Source organism: Mastigoproctus giganteus, chromosome 3 (genome assembly GCF_048544385.1).
Source record: "Mastigoproctus giganteus isolate SK-2022 chromosome 3, ASM4854438v1, whole genome shotgun sequence".
In the NCBI taxonomy this organism is placed as follows: Eukaryota; Metazoa; Arthropoda; class Arachnida; order Uropygi; family Thelyphonidae; genus Mastigoproctus; species Mastigoproctus giganteus.
The window spans coordinates 7,314,833-7,338,092 of record NC_143577.1 but is presented as its reverse complement, the minus strand read 5'-3'; the positions used below and the strand labels follow the sequence as shown (position 1 = coordinate 7,338,092).

The 23,260-nt window shown below is 38.3% G+C and overlaps 1 protein-coding gene across 1 annotated transcript in view; it reads right to left on the bottom strand.

The window, feature by feature from the left end:
• The window catches only part of LOC150087635 (O-acyltransferase like protein-like), a 50,275-nt gene that overhangs the window by 5,020 nt on the left and 21,995 nt on the right, over positions 1-23,260 (bottom strand). The window contains exons 4-5 of the mRNA XM_090369840.1: positions 15,379-15,553; positions 10,942-11,084 (exon numbers count right to left, since the gene is read on the bottom strand). Coding sequence (XP_090225966.1) covers positions 10,942-11,084; positions 15,379-15,553 — 318 coding nt within the window. The remainder of the gene's footprint in view (positions 1-10,941; positions 11,085-15,378; positions 15,554-23,260) is intronic.

Genomic DNA, 23,260 nt, shown 5'->3' with positions numbered 1-23,260 from the left:
TGATCAATGATCGCCAGTATGGATTCCGTCAGTGTCGATCCACTGGTGATATTCTGACTTATGTTACCCATTTATGGACTAATTCAATGGAAAGTTCAGTGAAACAGAAGTAGTTGCTCTTGATATCTCAAAGGCTTTTGATAGTTTTTGGCATAAAGGTTTTCTAAAGAAGCTTCAATGTTATGGTTTGCCAACTGTTTTTAGTAATTGGTTATCCAGTTTTCTCTCTGATCGCTCACTGAGGGTGATGGTAGATGGCTCTCTGTCTTCTAACTTCTCCACTAATGCCGGTGTTCCCCCAAAGTTCAGTTCTTTCTCCCACTCTTTTCCTCTTGTATATTAATGACCTTCTTCCATTGACTGCAAATCTTATCCATAGTTTTGCTGATGACAGCACATTGCATTCCACTTTCCATTTTGAGAAACCTTGTCCTGCTCAATCAGCTTCAACTTCTCGAAAATTTGCTACCAATTTCTTAAATGCCGATCTTCAGGTAATTCTCCAGTGGGGCAAAGACAACTTAGTTGATTTCAACCCTTCTAAAACTCAGTCTTGTCTTTAGCATTAGCAGAGGCATATGATGCAAGAAAGCAAGCTTATTCAGCATCAGCCAAAAAAAAAAAAAAACACACTCCCCTTTCACCCCTCCGTTCGTTCGAAATACCTGTCCAGTTGAGCTTTAAATTTGTTTAGGCTATCAACTTCAACAACAAGTGATGGAAGTCAGTTCCACCAACCAACCACCCGCTGGCCAAAGGCAAATTTCCGCACATCTATCCGACATCCGTCCTTCCTCAATTTGAATTTATGCCCTCTGAGGTGATTATTCTGAGAAAGATGAAGAATCCCATTGGCATTGAGCATGCTCAAACCATTCAAAGCCTTATACACCTCTATCAGATCACCTCGCCGGTGCCTAGTCTCCAAACTCTGTAATTTGCAAAACTTAAGCCTTTCTTCGTAAGAGCAACCCTTTGTTCCATTTACTAACCTTGTTGCCCTTCTCTGTACCCGTTCCAGCAGCTCTACATCCTTCTTGAAATGAGGCCTCCAGACCTGTATACAGTACTCAAGATGTGGCCTTACCATTGCCTTATACAAGGGAATAATCACCTCCTTATACCTGCTAGAAAAATTCCTGTATATCATTGACAAGACACCATGAGCTACTCTTGCAGCTCGTCTGCACTGCTCAGAGAACTTCATATCTGCCTGCACAATTACCCCCAGGTCCTTTTCATTCTCCACCACTGTCAGTGTAGTACCGCAGAGTTGATACGTTGCTCTGGGGTTACTGTTTCCCATATGCAGCACTTTACATTTGTCGATGTTAAACCTCATTTGCCACCTCTCAGCCCATCTGTTCAACCTTTCCAGATCCTGTTGCAGCAGCATAGCGTCAGTATTGTCCTTAACGACCCTGCCAACCTTTGTATCATCTGCAAACTTGGACATTAAACTTGATATCCCATCATCAATATCATTCATAAACACCGAAAACAACAACGGACCCAACACTGAACCTTGAGGAACTCCACTAATAACATTAGTCCACGTTGAGCAGTGTCCATTGATTACCACTCTCTGTCTTCTGCTACTCAACCATCCCCTTATCCATAGCAGCAATTTGCCTCCAATGCCACACTGCTCCAATTTGTGCAGCAGTCTTCCATGTGCAACAGTATCAAAAGCCTTTCTAAGATCCAAATATATAATATCAAAGTTATTCCCTGCATCCAGTTCTTTTGTGACTACACCATAGTATCCAATCAAATTGGTCAGGCAAGACCTGCCCTTAACAAAACCATGCTGCGTCTGAGCTATAACTGAATTCTTGTCTAGATGATCCTGCAGTGCTTCTTTAACCAGTGCCTCCATTAATTTACCTGGAACAGAAGTTAAACTAACAGGTCTATAATTACTTGTGTCAGCCTTTGATCCTCCTTTGTGAATTGGGGTTACATTTGCACATCTCCAGTCTATGGGTACCTCCCCTGAGTCCAAAGAAGCTCTCATAATTATGGCTAGGGGTTTGCATACTTCCTTTGCTGCCTCCTTTAATATAACTGGATAGATCCCATCCACCCCAGGTGCCTTTTTTATGTTTATCCTCAACAATCTCTCCTCCACTTTCCTCTCAGTTATTACAAAATCATCCAGCTCACTGCCAATGTTTACTTTACCTACATCATTCTCCTTCCTGAATAACTCCTCATGCGTGAATGTAGATGCAAAATACTCGTTTAGATTGTTAGCCACCTGAGCAGGATCCTCAACTGTTGAACCATCAATAGCCAGTGGACCAATCTGATTCATCCCTTTCCTTTTCGAGTTCAAGTATGTAAAGAACTCTTTTCTGTTTTTCTTTGCATCCTTTGCCAAGGATTTTTCATAGTCTTTGCCTACCTAATCTCCTTTGTGACTTGGTTACAGACCAACTTATATCTATCATAGGCTTCCATGTCACATTAATTTGTATGTATCCCATGCATTTTTCTTCTCTGCCACATGTCTCATTAGTTCATCTGACAACCATTTAGACCTAAACCTTGAACAATATTTCTTAGTTGGTATGTAAAGCCTGGTAGCCTCCAAGATTAGTTCCTTGAATGCTTTCCATTTTGAGTTTGCTGTTGGTAACATCATCAGTTGGTCCCACTGTATAGAATTTAAATACTGTCTCAGACCATCATAGTCGCCTTTACGAAAACAAAAACCCTTCCCTTTACCTCTGATGGTAGTTACCTCCTTGAGTAAATCCCACTTCAACACACTGTGATCACTGCCACCTAGTGGTTCATTTATCTGCAGGTTCTTAATGCATGAAGAATCAGTACTGATAATCAGATCAAGAGTATTGCTCCCTCTTGTTGCCTCACGAACATGCTGATGTAGAAAACAATCATCCAATAAATCCACAAAAGCCTTGCTAGTGTGCGAGTGACCAACCCACAAATTCCAGTCAATTCTGGGAAATTAAAGTCCCCCATTATAAGACTCTCTGATTTACTGGCCCACTCTATTTCCCTGTACAATATCTTATTATACTCATCAGAGTCATTAGGCCTATAGCACACTCCTACTCTCAATTTTGATTTCCCTATGCTTATGTCACACCAAACTGACTCGACACTGCCCTGTCCATCGATGTCGACTGGCTTCACTTCCTTGGACTTTATGTGTTTCTTAATTAATAGCATAACCCCTCCTCCCCTCCTGTCCTGTCTATCCTTTCTATACACATTGTATTCCCCAAATTCCAGTTCCGCATTACTTATATCTGTGTGACACCACGTCTCTGATATCCCAACAATATCTGCCTTTGATGTTTTGAGCAATACCTCAAATTCATCAAATTTATTTACCAAACTCCTAGCATTGGTGTACCCGCAGGTATACATGCACCTGTTTCTATTCTTAGCTACTCTAACACAACCCATGTGTTTACTTGTACCGCAATGACTACCAGCAGTCTCTGAAATATCCTGCATCTTGTTTTTCAGACGTCTGCTCATTTCAATAGAAGCAGTGCAAGAATCACTTCCACCTCTGCCACTGGCTACTGTTAATCTATTAGTCCTTGTATCCCCCCCAACTAGCAGTTTTCCGACCCACCTAACACTGCCTCGACAGCATCAGCAAAAATTCTTGCACCCTTTCTATTTAAGTGTATCCCATCCCTGTAGAAGCAATCTCTCCTGTTAACAAGTACAGTCCAGGCTGAAAAAAATTCTACCCCTTGAGCCTTGCACAATCCCTCCAGGGCCGAATTGATCGACAAGGCTCTCATCATATACTCCCTCCTATCGTGTCTGGGCAGAATTGCAGACACTTTCAAGTTCAACCCTAATTCACGGCTTTTTTTCATCTTGCAAAAAGGATTCTTCTGCTCCTATGCTTATCTTTAGTGACACTCCAAATTTTAGGCAAAATGATATATCTCTTTTGGAGATTACCCTGACTTCTAATCTCTCTTGGCACAAGCACATTACAAATATTGCTTCCTCTGCATCTAAAAAACTTGGTTTTCTCTTTCGCTCTCTGCGTTACTTTTCTTTCAAACAGCTGCTCAACTCTGTATAAATCGCAAATTCACCCAGCCATGGAATATTGTTTCCACATCTGGGGTGGTGCCCCCAAAACCTCTCTCAGGCTTCTTAATTCCATTCAGAAGAGGGCAGTTAGGTTAATTAATGATTCATCTCTAACAGAGTCTCTCCACTCATTGTCTCATAGAGTACTGTTTCTGCTGCATGCCTCTTCTACAGATACTTCCATGGGCACTGTTCTTCTGAATTGGCTTCTATAATTCCCACTCTCTCTCTTTCAAAACAGTCCAAACATGTGCTGCCACCAGCCAACATCCATTTACTGTCCAACTTCAAACTCACAGAACCAACTTTTCATCTTCCTCGTTTATTCATTCAACTGCCATTTTCTGGAACAACCTTCCTTCATACGTATTTCCTGAAAATTACAATCTACAGAAGTTCAAGTCCAATGTCAACAAATATCTTCTTTCATCTTCTCAATCTCCAAACCAAGCACGGTACTAAGTACTATAGGTTTTAATACCTCTTGTGTTTGGGATTTACATAAAAAAAAAAAAAAAAGGGTAGTCAGAGAGTTCCTCGACCAACAGTAACACCGGACATAACAACCACCACCCCCGATGTACTTGGTAGCAATACCCGTCACAAGGTGGAACCCTCAATCAGGGAGAAATAATATAATAATAACAACAATGCATGGCTCACGAGCTAGACACCCTTCCCCGAGGCTAAAGGAATCATGCTTGCCATCCAAGACCAGGTTAATTAACACCAGAAACAATAGAAAATACATCACAAATGAGCCCAGAATGTCAGATGACACATGTCAACGATGCTACCTGGCCTCTGAAACAAACCAACACATCACTGCAGGATGCAAGGTGATCACCCAGACTGAGTACACTCGTAGACACAACCAGGTAGCCAGGATAACATATCAGAGGCTAACAAGGAAATATCAGTTGATCAAAGAAAGTGTACCAATTACAATTACAAACCCAGGCCATACTTGAGATACCAAGCCACAAGCTGTAGTACTGGGACCATACAATAATAATGGACAAGACCATCCCACACAACAGACCAGACATGATCTTTGTCGACAAGAAGGAAAAGTCTACCTATCGGGTTGACATAACGGTGCCCAACACTGGCACTGTTATGTGTTCCAGAAAACATGAGGAAAAAAATCAGGAAGTATACAAACCTAAGATAGGAGAACAAAGAGATGTGGCATGTGCAACAAGTAGTGACCATCCCAATCATTGTGTCCACCATCGGTATGGTGCCAAAGACCCTACATAACAGCCTAGCAGCAATAGGTCTCCCAGAGAACACCTATACAAAGGTGTTCTCTGGGATTCAAAGGTTGGCAGGGTTGTTAAGGACACTACTGATGCTATGCTGCTGCAACAGGATCTGGAAAGGTTGAGCAGATGGGCTGAGAGGTGGCAAATGAAGTTTAACTTTGACAAATATAAAGTACTACATATGGGAAACAGTAACCCCAGAGCAACATATCAACTCTGTGGTACTACACTGACAGTGGTAGAGAATGAAAGGGACCTGGGGGTAATTGTGCAGGCAGATATGAAGTTTTCTGAGCAGTGCAGACGGGCTGCAAGAGTAGCTCATGGTGTCTTGTCAATGATATACAGGAATTTTTCTATCAGGGAGGTGATTATTCCCTTGTATAAGGCAATGGTCAGGTCACACCTTGAGTACTGTATACAGGTTGGGAAGCCTAATTTCAAGAAGGATGTAGAGCTGCTGGAATGAGTACAGAGAAGGGCAACAAGATTAGTGAATGGAACAAAGGGTTGCTCTTACAGAGAAAGGCTTAAGTTTTGCAAATTACAGTGTCTGGAGACTAGGCTCCGGCAAGGTGATCTGATAGAGGTGTATAAAGCCTTGAATGGTTTGAGTATGCTCAATGCCGATGGGATTCTTCCTCTTGCTCAGAATAATCACCTGAGAGGGCATAAATTCAAATTGAGGAAAGACAGATGTAGGATAGACGTGCAGGAATTTGCCTTTAGCCAGCAGGTAGTTGGTTGGTGGAACAGGCTTCCATCCCTTGTTGTGGAAGTTGATAGCCTAAATAAATTTAAGGCTCAGCTGGACAAATATTTCAAACGAATGGGGGGGTGAAATGGGAGTGGTTTTTTTTTTTTTTTTGGCTGATGCTGGATAAGCTTGCTTTCTTGCATCATATGCCTCTACTAATGCTAATGCTATAAAGAACTCCAGAAAGTCGCAATTCTGAACACCTGTAGGATAGTCTGCTCCTCAACCAATGGTAACATCAGACGACAACTCTGTGTACTTGGTAGAAATACCCATCACAGGGTGGAATCCCCCTACTCAGTGAGAAATAATAATAATAACTAAAATAATGATTAATAATAATAACTCTGCCCCCTGCTTGGTTTGCTCGCCAACCCCAGCCAATATCAAATATACAAAAAAATGTCTTAACCTGCTCGGCATCATTACCGAAACTGCTTTCGAAAGAGTTTCCTTCACATGATCGACTGATTTGCTTAGACCTGCTGCTCGAGCAGCTTCTTGAAAAGTCTCATACACTACTCCATTCACAGTTCCCACATCTTTGAAACACCTTAGATGTTTCACTTTGCGTAACAATAATTTAACCTCTCAATACCTTACGAAGAAACGGTATTTAACCAAGTGACCACTTGACACACATTTTAATTATACTTATTAGTATTATTATACTTATTAGTATTAAGGGGCTTAGAGGGGAACACGTATCCTCTGTGTTATCAGACACTCAGCCTAAAACACTGATGGATCTAATATCTCTCTATTAAGGAAGATTTAGGAGAAGTCCGGTTGGCCTGCCTCCCTAAAATCCACTCATGCACACCTTCTCGATGGTAAGCCCTGTTACGCCACACTTAGGTGGCAACGAATGTGTAGAGTGGTTCTTTTCAAGATGCCTGGTCAGCGTTGTGGAAAAGACCAAACCCACCAGCATATGGCAGCACGGCAAAACAAATGGCCCTCAGTCCCCAGCAGTTTTCACTCTCCCTCTTACGGCAGTGAGAGGATCAGAGTGGAAGCAGAGGGTGCTAAGAATCTCTGGGTATGACCAGGCTGCCATGCACGGAAACTGAACTCGGCCTGTTATAATGTAAGATCACTCATCGGTGAAGACAGGATATTAGAGCTGGAAAAGGAATTAGAAAATGTGAATTGGAATATCATCGGTTTGGCTGAAACAACAAGAAGAAATGAATCACTTATAAGTTTATCAAGTGGAAATCTGCTGTACACCAATGGAAACAGTGAAAGGAGTGAAGGTGGAGTTGGGTTTCTGGTCCATAAAGATTTTAAAAACAACATTTTGGAATTCAAAAGTACATCATCAAGGGTGTCAAGACTAATACTCAAGATTTCTAAGAGGTACAAGCTAAAGATTATAATGATTTATGCACCAACATCGAGCCATGATGATGAAGAGGTTGAAGAAATGTACACCGAAATTGAGAGTCTTCTAGATGAGCAGAAAACCCACTACACTATTATTATGGGGGACTTCAATGCTAAGGTTGGAAAAAGACAAAACAGCGCAAAAAGGGGAACTATAGGAAATTTTGGAATTGGTGAAAGAAATGAAAGAGGCGAAAGACTTGTGGAATTTGCAGAATCACAAGGACTGTCAGTAATGAACATTTTTTTCAAGAAAAGGGTGAACAGAAAGTGGACATGGAAGAGTCCAAATGGATTAACTACTAATGAAATCGACTTCATCGTCACTAATAGAAGATATATTGGGAATGATGTTACCGTCCTGAATAAGGTAAATGTTGAAAGTGATCACAGAATGGTAAGGTGTACATTTGATATAGATGTAGGAAAGGAAAGGAAAAAACTGACTCGAGTAAATAATACAAAGGTCTTTGAGATAACAGAAGAGGAGAAAAAGCAGTATGTACTGGAACTTAAGAACAAGTTTGAGCTTCTGCAGACTGCTCAGGACCAAGATATCGACGAGGAATATTACAACTTTCCGAAAGTGATAAAGCCCAAGAAACCTATAGGGAAAAAGAAATCCAAAGAAGAAAGAAATTAGTCAAGAAACACTTGTCATGATGAACCGAAGACGACAAATGAAAAGCAAGAAAAACACTTAGAGGGAGAAAATTGAGTATACTGAGTTATGCAAAGCCATTAGAAAGAGACTCAGAGAGGACATAAGAAGATTTAACAAAAGAAAAGTAGAACAAGCATTAAGGGAAAACAAAGGATTTAAATCAGCAGCCATGAGCAGTAATACAGAAAGACAAATGATACTGAAACTGAAGAATAGCGATGGTGTACTTATAAACAGCAGAGAAGGCATAATTCAAATAGCAGAAGACTACTATAGAGAATTATACAAAGAGCAGGGGAATGATGCCAGCAGTGGGGAAGATGGATTGCAAAGTAGCAACACATACGACATACCCGATATTCTTCCTGATGAGGTAGAACATGCATTGAAGAAAATGAAGGATCAGAAAGCCCCGGGGGAAGATGAAGTTACTGTAGAGTTGTTAAAATTGGGAGGAAGAGACATAACACAAAAACTGGCAAGGCTCTTCACAAAGTGCATTAGAAAAGGTGTGACGCCTAAGCAGTGGAATAATGCAATCATAGTTTTGCTGCATAAGAAAGGAGATAAATCAGAAATTGGAAATTATAGACCAATTAGCTTGTTATCCCACATCTACAAGTTGTTCACAAGGGTCATTAGTAACCGATTAGAAAGAATACTAGATGAGAATCAACCGAAAGAGCAAGCTGGCTTTAGGACAGGATTCTCAACTATGGATCACCATCACATAATATCACAGCTAATGGAGAAAGCAAATGAATATAAAACACCATTATGCCTGGAATTTGTGGATTATGAAAAGGCATTTGACTCCATACAGCATAAGGCAATGTTTCGGGCACTGCAAAGACAAGGCATAGATACCCCACATATTATGATTTTGAAGAAAATATATGAGAGTGCTACCTCCTTTATTAGACTAGACAAAGACAGTAGCAAATTTAAAATCGAGAAAGGAGTTCAACAAGGAGACACAATATTTCCAAAGCTGTTTACTGCTGCCCTTGAGAAAGCTTTCAGACGATTAGACTGGTTGCAGAAAGGAGTCAATGTGAACGGAGAGTACCTAAACCATTTACGATTTGCAGATGACATTGTGGTCATAAGCCATGATCCCAAAGAATTAGAGGAAAATCTTAATCAGTTATGCACAGTTAGTAAAGATTTTGGACTAAAGATGAATATGGCTAAAACAAAAGTAATGATGAACAAGTATGCTACAGAAAGGGACATAATGATTGAAGGAGCAGCAATTGAAAAGGTGGAGTCATATACTTATCTGGGACAGGTTATTAGCTGTAATAATGATAAATGGCTGGAAGTCAAGAGAAGAATAAATTTTGGATGGATAGCATTCAGGAAATATAGTCACATACTGAAGAGCAATATCCCAGTTTGTCTGAAACGTAAAATAATGAACCAATGTATACTCCCCACCATGACTTATGGAAGTGAAACTTGGGCACTCACCAAAAGAATGGAAGAGAAGCTGAGAACTACACAGCGAAGAATGGAACGAATTATATTGGGAATCAGACTGTTAGATAAGAAGAGAAACATATGGCTTAGGCAGCAAACTCAAGTAAAGGACATTCTTATCAAAACTAAAGAACTAAAATGGTCTTAGGCAGGACACATAGCTCGAAGACATGATGACAGATAGACTAAGAAAATAACAGAATGGTATCCAAGAGGAGCTAGAAGAAAACCTGGAAGACAAAGGCGGAGATGGATAGATGAAATTCCTGAGTTTGTGGGTAGTAAATGGATGGCCAGAGCTCAAAACAGAAGGAACTGGAAAGTTGCTGGAGAGGCCTTCATCCTGCAGTGGAGTGAAAATGGCTGATGATGATGATGATGATTAGTATTATACTTACTATATGACAGGTATGTTTGCAATGTTATACTTATAGCAAATTGAAGTTTGCACTAAGATAAAAATAAACTAACATTATAACACACTGATCAAAATCTAATCAGAAATACATAATTGCCCTGTCCATTTGTATTACGTAACTTCATCCCTCTTCTCCCATCGGCTCGAATAAATATCACCAGGAGAAATACTTATTTAATATATAGAGAGATAATAATAAAGCATATATGATTAAAATAAAAAAAACAATTACTGCACAGCAAATATACCAGTCAATATCATGCAAAGTATGTTTGCCATGTTATGCTCATAGCAAATTGAAGTTTGCACTAAGAGAAAAAAAATTCATAATGGCAATGATCACTAGTCCCATTAAACACTGCCGCAGTACCAAAGTACAAATACAGGGTGCACAAAAAGTCAGCCTGTTTTCAGCTTATTTTCTGATTTTTGTTCCAAAAATAAGCTGAAACAAAAATAAAAATTTTCAAATTCATCGGGGAGAGGAAAAAAAAACTGACTTAAAATTGGTAGTCTTCATTAATATATATAAAAAGGTAACTATAAATGAATGTGTCTAATGAGAAATTTGTTGCGGCATAATTTTGCAATCGATTACATTATGGTTTTCACCACTAGATGAGAACAATAGACCATAAAACAAATTCACTTTCAGATAAAAATACTTTTTTATAGTATAAATTATTTATGAGTGGCTGCATATTGGCATATTTTCTTATGCATGCATGTCACTTGTTGAATGTCACTGATTTAGGCTTAAAATGGAAATACGGACAGTATTTTTGATAGAATGCAGACCTTAGGTGACACCCATGTTATAAACTAACTGCATTATAACTGAAAATAATATAAAAGTATATTCACTTACTATTGTAACATGAGAATACATCACAAGAGTCTTCATAGACTGTGCATAACAATAAATTATTATAGGATGTACAAGATAGGCAGTATAGGTAAGTCTACTCAGAGGAACCCAAAATTTCCATGATAAAATGTCATTAACCGCACCTGTTAAAAAAAAAAAAAATTAAAGATATTGGTAATGCTGTCTCACTGCTAAACTAAGTGATAAGATAAATGAAGGGCAAATTCTGTTTTAATGTATTAACATTTGAAAAATTTTGCTATATATTCAACTGTAGAAGATATATGTGAGAGGTTTGATATGCAAATCCTGTAAAGTATGCATAGGTCTTCTTAACCCAGCAGCAGCAGCAGGTGGGCTGAAAGTAGTGACAAAAAAGGTGCACAGGATCTGACAGGTTCCCAATTTTGTTTACAATTTCTGAAAAAGACATTATGGACTTTTATTAAGCATTTTTGCACATATATATGCAAAATGCCCATTATCTTCCCCACATCCATCCGTCTGCCACCCGCCCATCCATCCATCTGCATGTAGCAACTCAACTTCGCTCGACAGATTTCCATGAAATTTTATATTCAATTCCTTTAGAAAGATTTGTTGAGCCACACCAAATTTCATTAAAATCAGTTGAATATAAATACAGCAATTATAATTTTTTTTCCATAAAATTTGTATGTGAAAAAGAAATTCATAAATGTATTGCAGGATTGTTAGTTTTAGCAAGTCAATGCATGCTTTCAGTGGAAATATCATTTTCTATGACTTTATATTGACTAGAGAGAGAGAGAGAGAGACAGAGAGAACTAAAAGAAGCATATGGGAGAAATGCAATAAATATTAAACAGGTGTAATTAAACGGAAGTTAAATTTAGAGAAAGTAAAACTATAATGTTTTATTCAGTGGTCTATAAAATTATAATCTTAGTAATTAATTTGTAAGAAGACAATCATATTTATTTTTAATTCTATTAATCAGAGAAAAGAAACAAATTAGCATTAGTAAAGGCACATGATGCAAGAAAGCAAGTTTATATAGCATCAGCCCAAAAAAAAAAAAAAAAAAAAAAAAACCTTTCTCATTTTACCCGTCCACTCGCTCCAAGTGCTTGTCTAGTTCTGCCTTGAATCTATTTAAGCTATCAACTTCTACAACGACAGATGGAAGTTTGTTCCAGCAATCAACCACCCGCTGGCTAAAGGCAAATTTCCACACATCTATTCTACAACTCTCTTTCCTCAATTGAATTTATGTCCCCTCAGACAATTAATCTGGGCTAGAGGACGAATCCCATCATCATTGAGCTTGCTCAAACCATTGAACGCCATATTCACCTCAATCAGATCATCTTGCAGGTGCCTAGTCTCCAGACACTGAATATTGTAGAATTTAAGCCTTTCTTCGTAAGAGCAACCCTTTGTTCCATTCACTAATCTTGTTGCCCTTCTCTATACTCGTTCCAGCAGCTCTACGTCCTTCCTAAAATGAGATTTCCGGACCTGTATGCAGTAAGGTGTGGCCTGACCATTGCCTTATACAAGGGGATAATTACCTCCTTATCCCTGTTATAAAAATTCCCGTATATCATTGACAAGACACCATGAGCTATTCTTGCAGACTGTCTGCACTGTTCAGAAAACTTCATATCTGACTGCACAATTATCCCCACGTCCTTTTCGTTTGCTACCATCCTGAGTGTAGTACCACACAATTGATACATTACTGCTACCCATATGTAGTACTTTACATTTGTCAATGCTAAACTTCAGTTGCCACCTCTCAGCCCATCTGCTCAACTTTTTTGGATCCTGTTGCAGTAGCACTCTGTCATTAAAAACCTTGCCAACTTTCGTTACATCTGCAAACTTAGACATTAAGCCTGATATACCTTCATCAATATCATTAATAAATACAGAGAAAACAACAATAAGCCCAACATTGAACCCTAGGGGACTCCACTAATAACATTAGTCCACAAAGAGCAGTGTCCATTGATTACCACTCTCTGTCTTTTCTCACACAACCATCCCTTTATCCATAGCAGCAATTTGCCTTTAATGCCATACTGGTCCAATTTGTACAGTAGTCTTACATGTGCAACAGTATCAACAGATTTCCTAAGTTCCAAGTACAGGCAATCCCCATATAACACGGTATTTCCACAACACGGTTTTGCTCTAACACGATTGATAAATTGCAGCAATCCTCGCACAATAAGGTACTTATACAACATGGTTTCACTCTAACACAGTTTGAGAATTGTGGGAAATCTCACATAACACCTTAATTTTGAACTTTTATGCTGGGAAAACCCTCCTTTTATGTTAGATGTAATTTCACCATTTCAATTTCTTTTCGTGAATCCTTGCTGTTGACTCGTTAGTTGTTATTGTCTTCATGGTATTCTTCTAAAGCACATTTCTGAAGGTCACTACAATAAACAATAAAAAAAATTTGCAGTTTCCTGTTCATTGATCTTTTCTGTTAGTGTAATCAATTATAAATGGGTAGTAAACTCGATCTTATTGCATTTGCTATAGTACTAATAGCTGGAATTTTGCGGGTTTTTACGTTATTATGGTGAAATGTATTTCCTCTTCCATGAAATATTCAATCATAAAAAACATAAATAAATTTTTAAAAACCCATTACTCCGTATCTCACTTGTGCATGAGGTGTTCTTTGTTATTTATTGCTTATCATTTTTACTGTTTTAAATTTTACAACAAAAAAAAAAAAAAAAGTCAGTGAACGGAAATATCAATTAGTATGGCCTCCGTAGCTGAGTGGTCAGGAGCGGGAGTGCAGTAGCACACGCTCTTTGAGTAAACCGGGGTTCAAGCCCCTGACTGCTGAATACGGTCGATCTGCCAACCCGCACTGGACCAGCGTGGCAGATTATGGTCCATTTCTCAGCATGAATTCTTGAGGAGGCTTCCATCCTGCAGTGGGTTGATAATGGCTGCACTTTACCTTTTTTTTTTTTTTTTATGTACATATTACAGTACATATTAACTAAGCTATGTATGTAAGCGTAAATTTATTTTTATTTTGCTAACTGGAATTATTTTGCTTAACTTCCGATTTTCACATATCATTTAAAGTTGGGGGGTCCACTGTATTTTGTTGGGAGATCCCTGGGTTAGGTTCTGTGATATTGAACTTGTGCTGTGCGGTCATGGGCTCGAACCTCTGTATTTGGTGGTCATGGGCTCTAACCCCGGTCAAATCAAGAAGCGAAGGCACCTGTACAGAGGTGCCTGAAATATAAGTATCACAGTTTGTAAGGTAAGACATTTGTTCAGTTATTACTATTTAAGTTACTACTATTATAAAAATAAAATTAAAATATTACATTATTACTACTACAAAAATTAAGTTTCCAATAGTTATAAAAAAAATGGCACATTTTTGTTAGCTTTTGGAACGTAACCCCCCTTTTTGTACTGGTTCTTAGTCCCAAATAACATGTTTCACATTACATGAGATTATGTAGGAACCAAACTACTACCGTGTTATACGAGGGTTACCTGTATATGATATCAAAATTATTTTTTGCATCCAGTTCCTTTCTGAGCACATTATAGTATCCAATCGTATTGGTGAGACAACACTTCCCCTTAACAAACCAATGCTGTGTCCAAACTATAGCTGAAGCCTTGTCTAGATGATCCTGCAGTGCTTCTTTAACCAATGCCTCCATTAATTTTCTCAGAACAGAAGTTAAACTAACAGGTCTCTAATTACTTGGTATTACCCTTTGATCCTCATTTGCAAATTGGTGTCACATTTGCACGTCTCCAGTCCATGGGGACCTCCCCTGAGTCCAAGGAAGCTTTCATAATTTGGCTAAAGGTTTGCTTACTTCCTTTGCTGCCTCCTAATAATTCTAATAGTCTCAGAATTTAATAGTCTCAAAATTTAGTGTCCCAATATATATAGGCTGAATATGAAGAGCGAGTACAAGACATTCAGTTGAAATGCATTTTAAAGTTAATTAATTCATCAACAAACTTCTTCTTCCATTATGTTTTTAGCAAACAGGTCCTGAAAATATAACTCATGATAAATGTTTCCAAGTAGCTTATTAAATTTTTAATTAAATTAGATTAAATTAGTTTTCAAATTTTTATTGGATAACAGTAACAGTGAATATATGGTGTATTTTTATATCAATTTGAGCCTGAAATGGTGCTGTGCTAAATCTATCACTATTGCTAATTATAAGAGTAATTAAAAATATATTTTAAGAAAAATGCTGTTAAAAATTCCACATATCCACTTTGTAGATGAAGCAGAATAACCACATTCAAGAGTAATTTAAATATTAGAAAATTAAAAACAAAGTAAAAAAAAAAAAAAAAATTAAATAATGTATTGTGATATAAACTGAATATATATAGAAATAATGAAATTATATAGAAAAATTTTATTACCTCCATGACCAATAAGACAGGTGTAGACTACCCAGCCTAGACCAAGTGCCCATGCTGTTCGAGAAAATGTGTTATAAAAAGCTGCTTCAGTAATGCTCAGCTTTACATGATAAAGTCCATACACAACACTAAGACAGAAAAATGTAGCAAGTAACCAGCCCAGGACCTGCTGCCACTGAGAGTAAAGACAATTATAATTAATATATAGAGTGCATGCATATATGTATGTAGAGTAAAATTTTATTTACAGAAATTGTGATGACAAGTTTCTTGGAATATGGAATGTAGACAAATATGCTTATTATGCAATGGTCCACAGTGTATGATTCAAGTTTTGTAGTAGTAGGTAGTAAGGGCAAACGATGCAAGAAAGCAAGCTTATATAGCATCAGCCAAAAAAAAAAAAAAAAAAATCCCAAGAATTTGTCTAGTTTTCCCTTGAATTTATTCAACCCATACATTTCCACAACAACGGATGGAAGCCTCTTCCAAAAATCAACCACCTGCTGGCTGAAGGCAAATTTTCATACATCTATCCTGCAACCACTCTTCGTCAACTTGAATTTATGCTCCCTCATATGTGTAGTTTAAGCAAGTGGAAGAATATCATTAACATTCAGCTTACTCAATCCATTCAAGGCTTTAAGCAACTCAATAAAATCTACCCTGCAAGTGCCTAGTCTCGAAATACTGCAATTTGCAGAAACGAAGCCTTTTTAGATAAGAGCACCTTTTTGTTCCCTTCACCAATCTCGTTGCCTTTCTCTGCACCCGTTCCAACATATCTACATCCTACTAAAGTGAAGCCTCTAGACCTGTATGCAGTATTAGCATTATCATTAGCATTAGTACAGGCATATGATGCAAGAAAGCAAGCTTATGCAGCATCAGCCAAAAAAAAAAAAAAAAAAAAAACCCTTCCACTTCACCCCTCCATTCGTTCGAAATACCTGTCCAGCTGAGCCTTAAATTTATTTAGGCTATCAACTTCCACAACAAGGGATGGAAGTCTGTTCCACCAACCAACTACCTGCTGGCTAAAGGCAAACTTCTTCACATCTATCCAAATCCCGTCCTTCCTCAATTTGAATTTATGCCCTCTCAGGTGATTATTCTGAGCAAGAGGCAGTATCCCATCAGCATTGGGCATGCTCAAGCCATTCAAAGCCTTATACACCTCTATCAGATCACCTCGCCGATGCCTAGTCTCCAGACACTGTAATTTGCAAAACTTAAGCCTTTCTTCATAAGAGAAACCCTTCGTTCCGTTCACTAACCTTGTTGCCCTTTCTGTACTCGTTCCAGCAGCTCTACATCCTTCTTGAAATGAGGCCTACAGACCTGTATACAGTACTCAAGGTGTGACCTGACCAATGCCTTATACAAGGGAATAATCACATCCCTATCCCTGCTAGAAAAATTCTTGTATATCATTGACAAGACACCATGAGCTACTCTTGCAGCCTGCCTGCACTACTCAGTGAACTTCATATCTGCCTGCACAATTACCCCCAGGTCCTTTTCATTCTCTACCACTGTCAGCGTAGTACCACAGAGTTCATACGTTGCTCTGGGGTTGCTGTTTCCCATATGTACTACTTTACATTTGTCAATGTTAAACTTCATTTGCCACCTCTCAGCCCATCTGCTCAACCTTTCCAGATCCTGTTGCAGCAGCATAGCATCAGTAGTGTCCTTAACAACCCTGCCAACCTTTGTATTGTCTGCAAACTTGGACATTAAGCTTGATATACCATCATCAACATTATTTATAAATACAGAAAACAGCAATGGACCCAACACTGAACCCTGAGGGACTCCACTAATAACATTAGTCCACGATGAGCAGTGTCCATTAATTACCACTCTCTGTCTTCTGCCACTCAACCATCCCTTTATCCATAGCAACAATTTGCCACCAATGCCACACTGCTCCAATTTGTGCAGCAGTCTTCCATGCGCAACAGTATTAAAAGCCTTTCTAAGATCCAAATATATAATATCAAAGTTATTCCCAGCATCTAGTTCTTTTGTGACTACATCATAGTATCCAATCAAATTGGTCAGACAAGACCTTCCCTTAACAAAACCATGCTGTGTCTGAGCTATAACTGAATTCTTATCCAGATGATCCTGCAGTGCTTCTTTAACCAGTGCCTCCATTAATTTTTCTGGAACCGAAGTTAAACTAACAGGTCTATAATTACTTGTGTCAGCCTTTGATCCTCCTTTGTGAATTGGGGTCACATTTGCACATCTCCAGTCTATGGGTACCTCCCCTGAGTACAAAGAAGCTCTCATAATTATGGCCAGGGGTTTGCTTACTTCCTTTGCTGCCTCCTTTAATATAACTGGACAGATCCCATCCACCCCGGGTGCCTTTTTTATGTTCATCCTCAACAATTTCTCCTCCACTTTCCTCTCAGTTATTAGAAAATCATCTAGCTCACTGCCAATGTTTACTTCACCTACGACATTCCCCTTCCTGAATAACTCCTCATGTGTGAATTTAGATGCAAAATACTTGTTTAGATTGTTAGCCACCTGAGCAGGATCCTCAACTGTTGAACCATCAATATCCAGTGGACCAATCTAATTCATCCCTTTCCTTCTTGAGTTTAAATAGGTAAAGAACTCTTTTCTGTTTTTCTTTGCATCCTTTGCCAAGGATTTCTCATAATCTGCCTTTGCCTGCATAATCTCCTTTGTGACTTGGTTACAGACCAACTTATATCTATCATAGGCTTCCATGTCACCCATTAATTTGTATGTATCCCATGCATTTTTCTTCTCTGCCATATGTCTCATTAGTTCATCTGACAACCATTTAGGCCTGAACCTTGAACAATATTTCTTGGTTGGTATGTAAAGCCTGGTAGCTTCCAAGATTAGTTCCTTGAATGCTTCCCATTTTGAATTTGCTATTGGTAACATCACCAGTTGGTCCCACTGTATAGAATTTAAATACTGTCTCAGCCCATCATAGTCGCCTTTATGATAGCAAAAACCCTTCCCTTTACCTCTGATGGTAGTTACCTCCTTGAGTAAATCCCACTTCAGCACACTGTGATCACTGCCACCTAGTGGTTCATTTATCTGCAGATTCTTAATGCATGAAGAATCACTACTGATAATCAGATCAAGAGTATTACTCCCTCTAGTTGCCTCCCGAACATGCTGGTGTAGAAAACAATCATCCAATAAATCCACAAAAGCCTTGCTAGTGTGTGAGTGACCAGCCCACAAATTCCAGTCAATATCTGGGAAATTAAAATCCCCCATTATAAGACTCTCTGATTTACTGGCCCATTCTATTTCCCTGTACAGTATCTTATTATACTCATCAGAGTCATTAGGCCTATAGCACACTCCTACTCTCAATTTTGATTTACCCATGCTTATGTCACACCAAACTGACTCGACACTGCCCTGTCCATCGATGTCGACTGGCTTCACTTCCTTGGACCTTATGTGTTTCTTAATTAATAGCATAACCCCTCCTCCCCTCCTGTCCTGTCTATCCTTTCTATACACATTGTATTCCCCAAATTCCAGTTCTGCATTCCTTATATCTGTGTGACACCATGTCTCTGATATCCCAACAATATCTGCCTTTGATGTTTTGAGCAAAACCTCAAATTCATCAAATTTATTTACTAAACTCCTAGCATTGGTGTACACGCAAGTATACATGCACCTGTTTCTATTTCCGTACCCGATTGCTCCGCAAACATCAAGCAAACAGTGCATCTTAAAAGGCTGTGATTCAGAGGGCAACTGCCCCCCTGAGTTCTCCCCTGAGCCACAGCACTCCCATTAGCTTGAGCCTTTTGCTTTGCTGCTCTGGTATGAGTCATGATTTCGATTTAATGTCAATAAAATTACAATTTCTATTCTTAGGTACCCTAACACAACCCATGTGTTTACTTGTACCGCAATGACTACCAGCAGTCTCTGAAATATCCTGCATATTGTTTTTCAGGCTTCTGCTCATTCCAATAGAAGTAGTGCAAGAATCTCTTTCACCTCTGCCAGTGGCTACTGTTAATCTATTTGTCTTTGTCTCCCCCCAAGCTAGCAGTTTTCCGACCCACCTAACACTGCCTCGATAGCATCAGCAAATATTCTTGCACCCTTTCTATTTAAGTGTATCCCATCCCTGTAGAAGCAACCTCTCCTGTTAACAAGTACAGTCCAGGCTGAAAAAAATTCTACCCCTTGAGCCTTGCACAATCTTTCCAGGGCCGAACTGATCGACAAGGCTCTCATCATATACTCCCTCCTATCGTGTCTGGGCAGAATTGCAGACACTTTCAAATTCAACCCTACTTCACGGCTTTTTTTCAACAGTGACCTGTACTTGTTAAGTAATTCTGCTGGTCTCCTACTCTTAATATCATTAGTGCCAACATGTACAACTATATCACCTTTTGTGCCCTTAAAAGATGATATCCGCTCTACAACGTCATCAACCTTTGCCCCTGGCAGACATACCCTGGTCCTGTTCCACCTATTCTTTTTACAAAGCATGTTCCCTGTTTCCCTGACAATAGAGTCACCAACAACTACTAGTTTCTCTGGGACCAGCGCATTCTGCCTTGAGGGCTGCCTCTGTGTTGCAAGATGACCAAGTGCAAGCTCTGGCGTTGATGTGGGCAGCTGAGAGCTTGATGGGCCCCTCAATTTATTTCCTTCGAGGGCATCCACCCTGTCCTTCAAGGTCTCATATAGGCCCATAACAACGCTGAGTTGTCGCCTAATTTCCTTGCACTTCTTGCATCGTGCACACACAAAGACATCCCCCATGGCAGTATCATGTCCCGTACCCGATTGCTCCGCAAACATCAAGCAAACAGTGCATCTTAAAAGGCTGTGATTCAGAGGGCAACTGCCCCCCTGAGTTCTCCCCTGAGCCACAGCACTCCCATTAGCTTGAGCCTTTTGCTTTGCTGCTCTGGTTTGAGTCATGATTTCGATTTAATGTCAATAAAATTACAATTTCAGAACCAAATTAAAACCTTAAACTTGTATCCTAACACAGTTATAACGCTATATTTGTTTTTCAGTATCGAGTGTTATCTACGAATTCCCTTTATATAACTTCCGTATCAAGTTATGTATTAATTATTTGTTACGTTTGTACTCTAAGTCGTTATATATATATATAGTTAAAAGTACAATTTAATTGACAATGAAGTTTAACAAGATTAATAGATTTACTGATTAATTGACAATATTATATTATGCACTATACTATACAAAGCTAATGCTATCGAATTCCGGATATGCTGTATCGTGTTACAATGGTGGTAATTATGAACGGTACTTCTACGGACTCTTAAGTATTGATTAACTTCCAAATCTCACTGTCTCAATTTAGAATAAACTAAGGATCCTGACTAGGTCTATAGCTACTTATAGATAATAATTTGATATAACAATTGGTTAATAAATCGGCTAAATACGGTTAAAAACCTCTCGTTCAACGGAGCTGCAATTTGTAACACATGGATTTGATACCGTTACCGATACTAAGTAATACCCACAAAATCTCTATCAAGTTAACTTTAAACTAAGTATCGTAACTATGAATATAAAACTACTCTAGAAAATAAGTAAATATGCCAATTTACGCTAATAAAACAGAAAATAAATCAGAAAAAACTTCTCTTCTCCAGGAGCTGCAAAATAGCTGCGGCCGCACAGGCTACTCTCGAACCCAAATCCAATCTTACCCATTGCTTTCACAAAACTCTTCATTAAGTCAAGTTTAATGTGGAGAGGTAGAAGGAAAATCTTAATTTTACTTCTACAGATTTGGAACCATCATCCAAAGATCTATCTAGTCCACATATCTGTTTCCTGATGAAAGACACTTGGTGACCTGTGTTATCAGTGTAATTTTCTTATGTGTGAAGTTCACAATTCATGTGGAAAATTAGCAAAGGATAAATTTATCTATTCCATTCTATTCTTGTAAATAAAACCTCTTATTCTGGAGGGTAGATAATTGGCTATTGAGCAACTTAATATTAATACTACCAGTTGACTGCAAAATCACACAATCCAAACTACGTCAAGTTTTATTTATCTACAGAAACTCAAAAAATATGAATATATAAAGGTGCATGCCTCCCATCTGCTAGAAATGTTCCTAACAGATTATCAGATCATAGTTACAAAAGATGTTCATAAGAACTATAACTGTCCTCAAAGCAGAAATCAACAAATCCAAGCAATCCTAATAGATTCAGTGGTATCAGAAGTTTTTTCAATATTGTGTCAATAGCCCTCACTCAGTGCTCTTGGCACATGATGTCATAAAACTTCTTCACTGACAAAAATTTATCCAAGTAGTTACATGAACAAACAAACAAAACAGCAAATACCAAAACAGTGAAATTCCCCACATTTCACATGAGAGATTACTATATTCTATCAAAAACTGATGTGCTATTTATCCCATACAAGTGCATCATCGGTCCTCTTTCCTTCAAAAGAAAAAAACTATAGGGCATTACCAACTTGTATCTCATGCAGTTTTTCACTTCTTGAAGAGGCGCCTCCATAGCCAGGTGGGAAGGAGCAGCAGCAGTGAGTAGCATACGTTTCTTGATTAGACTGGGGTTCGAACCCGTCACCACCAGATATGGAGGATGCGGAAAGGTCAGGGAATGACCACCGCATATCCCGGAGCAATATGGCCTTAGTTGCTAATGCTCCTAAAACCAAATAACAACAACTTCTTGAAGAAGCTGACTGAATTAGAAGATTATACCAATAAAATGGCATAATGGCTATACTGCTAATGTAACAAAAATTCTGGTGATGTTATAAGAATTCTTCAGTGATAGATAATTTCAAAAGTTTTATGGTCACTTCTGACTTCTTTTTGTGGTACATTTTTTGAAACAAAGTACTATTGAAAACAATTCACACATTACAACTGCAACAAATTGTTCAACTGTGTAATTCCATCATTCTATTTTGTTATAATAAAAGAAACTTGTGAATGTGTGCAACCAAAAAATTGTGGTTCTTTTGAGCATTTTTTGTGGCTGTAACACAATATACTGTTATTAAAATTATCAACTGATGATTGTAATTTGATATAATATATTATATATATAATTTTGAGAATTCATAGCTAAATAAAAATATCACAAAAAAACCCCATAAAAATTAATAAATTAATTTTTATAGTCTTTTTTTTCCCTTTCATAGTGAAATGGGGGTTCACCTAGTATGTTTATATATAACAGTCAATTCCGGTTATTTGGGACACATCGGGACTAGTGCATTTTGGTCTGATTAAGTGGCTACCCCAATTATCCGAAGTTTCATGAAAAATTAAAAATACATTTAATTCTATTAAACAGCGATTCTAATTAGCAAAAATAGGAGGAATATTATCCACAGGCTATAAAAGTAAAGATATATTAAGCACAAATTCACCCTTTATTACCTTACCAATTAAATATTAAATGATACGTGAAAATCAGAATAATTAATACGTACTGTAATATGTACATACTAACTAGCTGACATTTCTGTTCACTGGCATTTGTGGGCGGGGGTTAAAATTTAAAACAGTAAAAAGATAAGCAATCGATAACAAAGAACACAGCACACACAAATTGCAAGTAACATGATTCGCGCAAGTGAGAACGGAATAACAAGTTACGAAGCTTTAAAAATAGGAATGAGGAGAATATGCTGAAAATTAAATTTTGTATAAGTTTGAAGATTTCATAGAAGTGTAAACACATTTTACCATAATAACCCACAGAATTCCAGCTGTCAGTATTATCGCAAATTCAGTAAGATCGAGTTTACTATCCATTTATGACAGATTGCACTAACAGAAAAACAGGTGACTGCT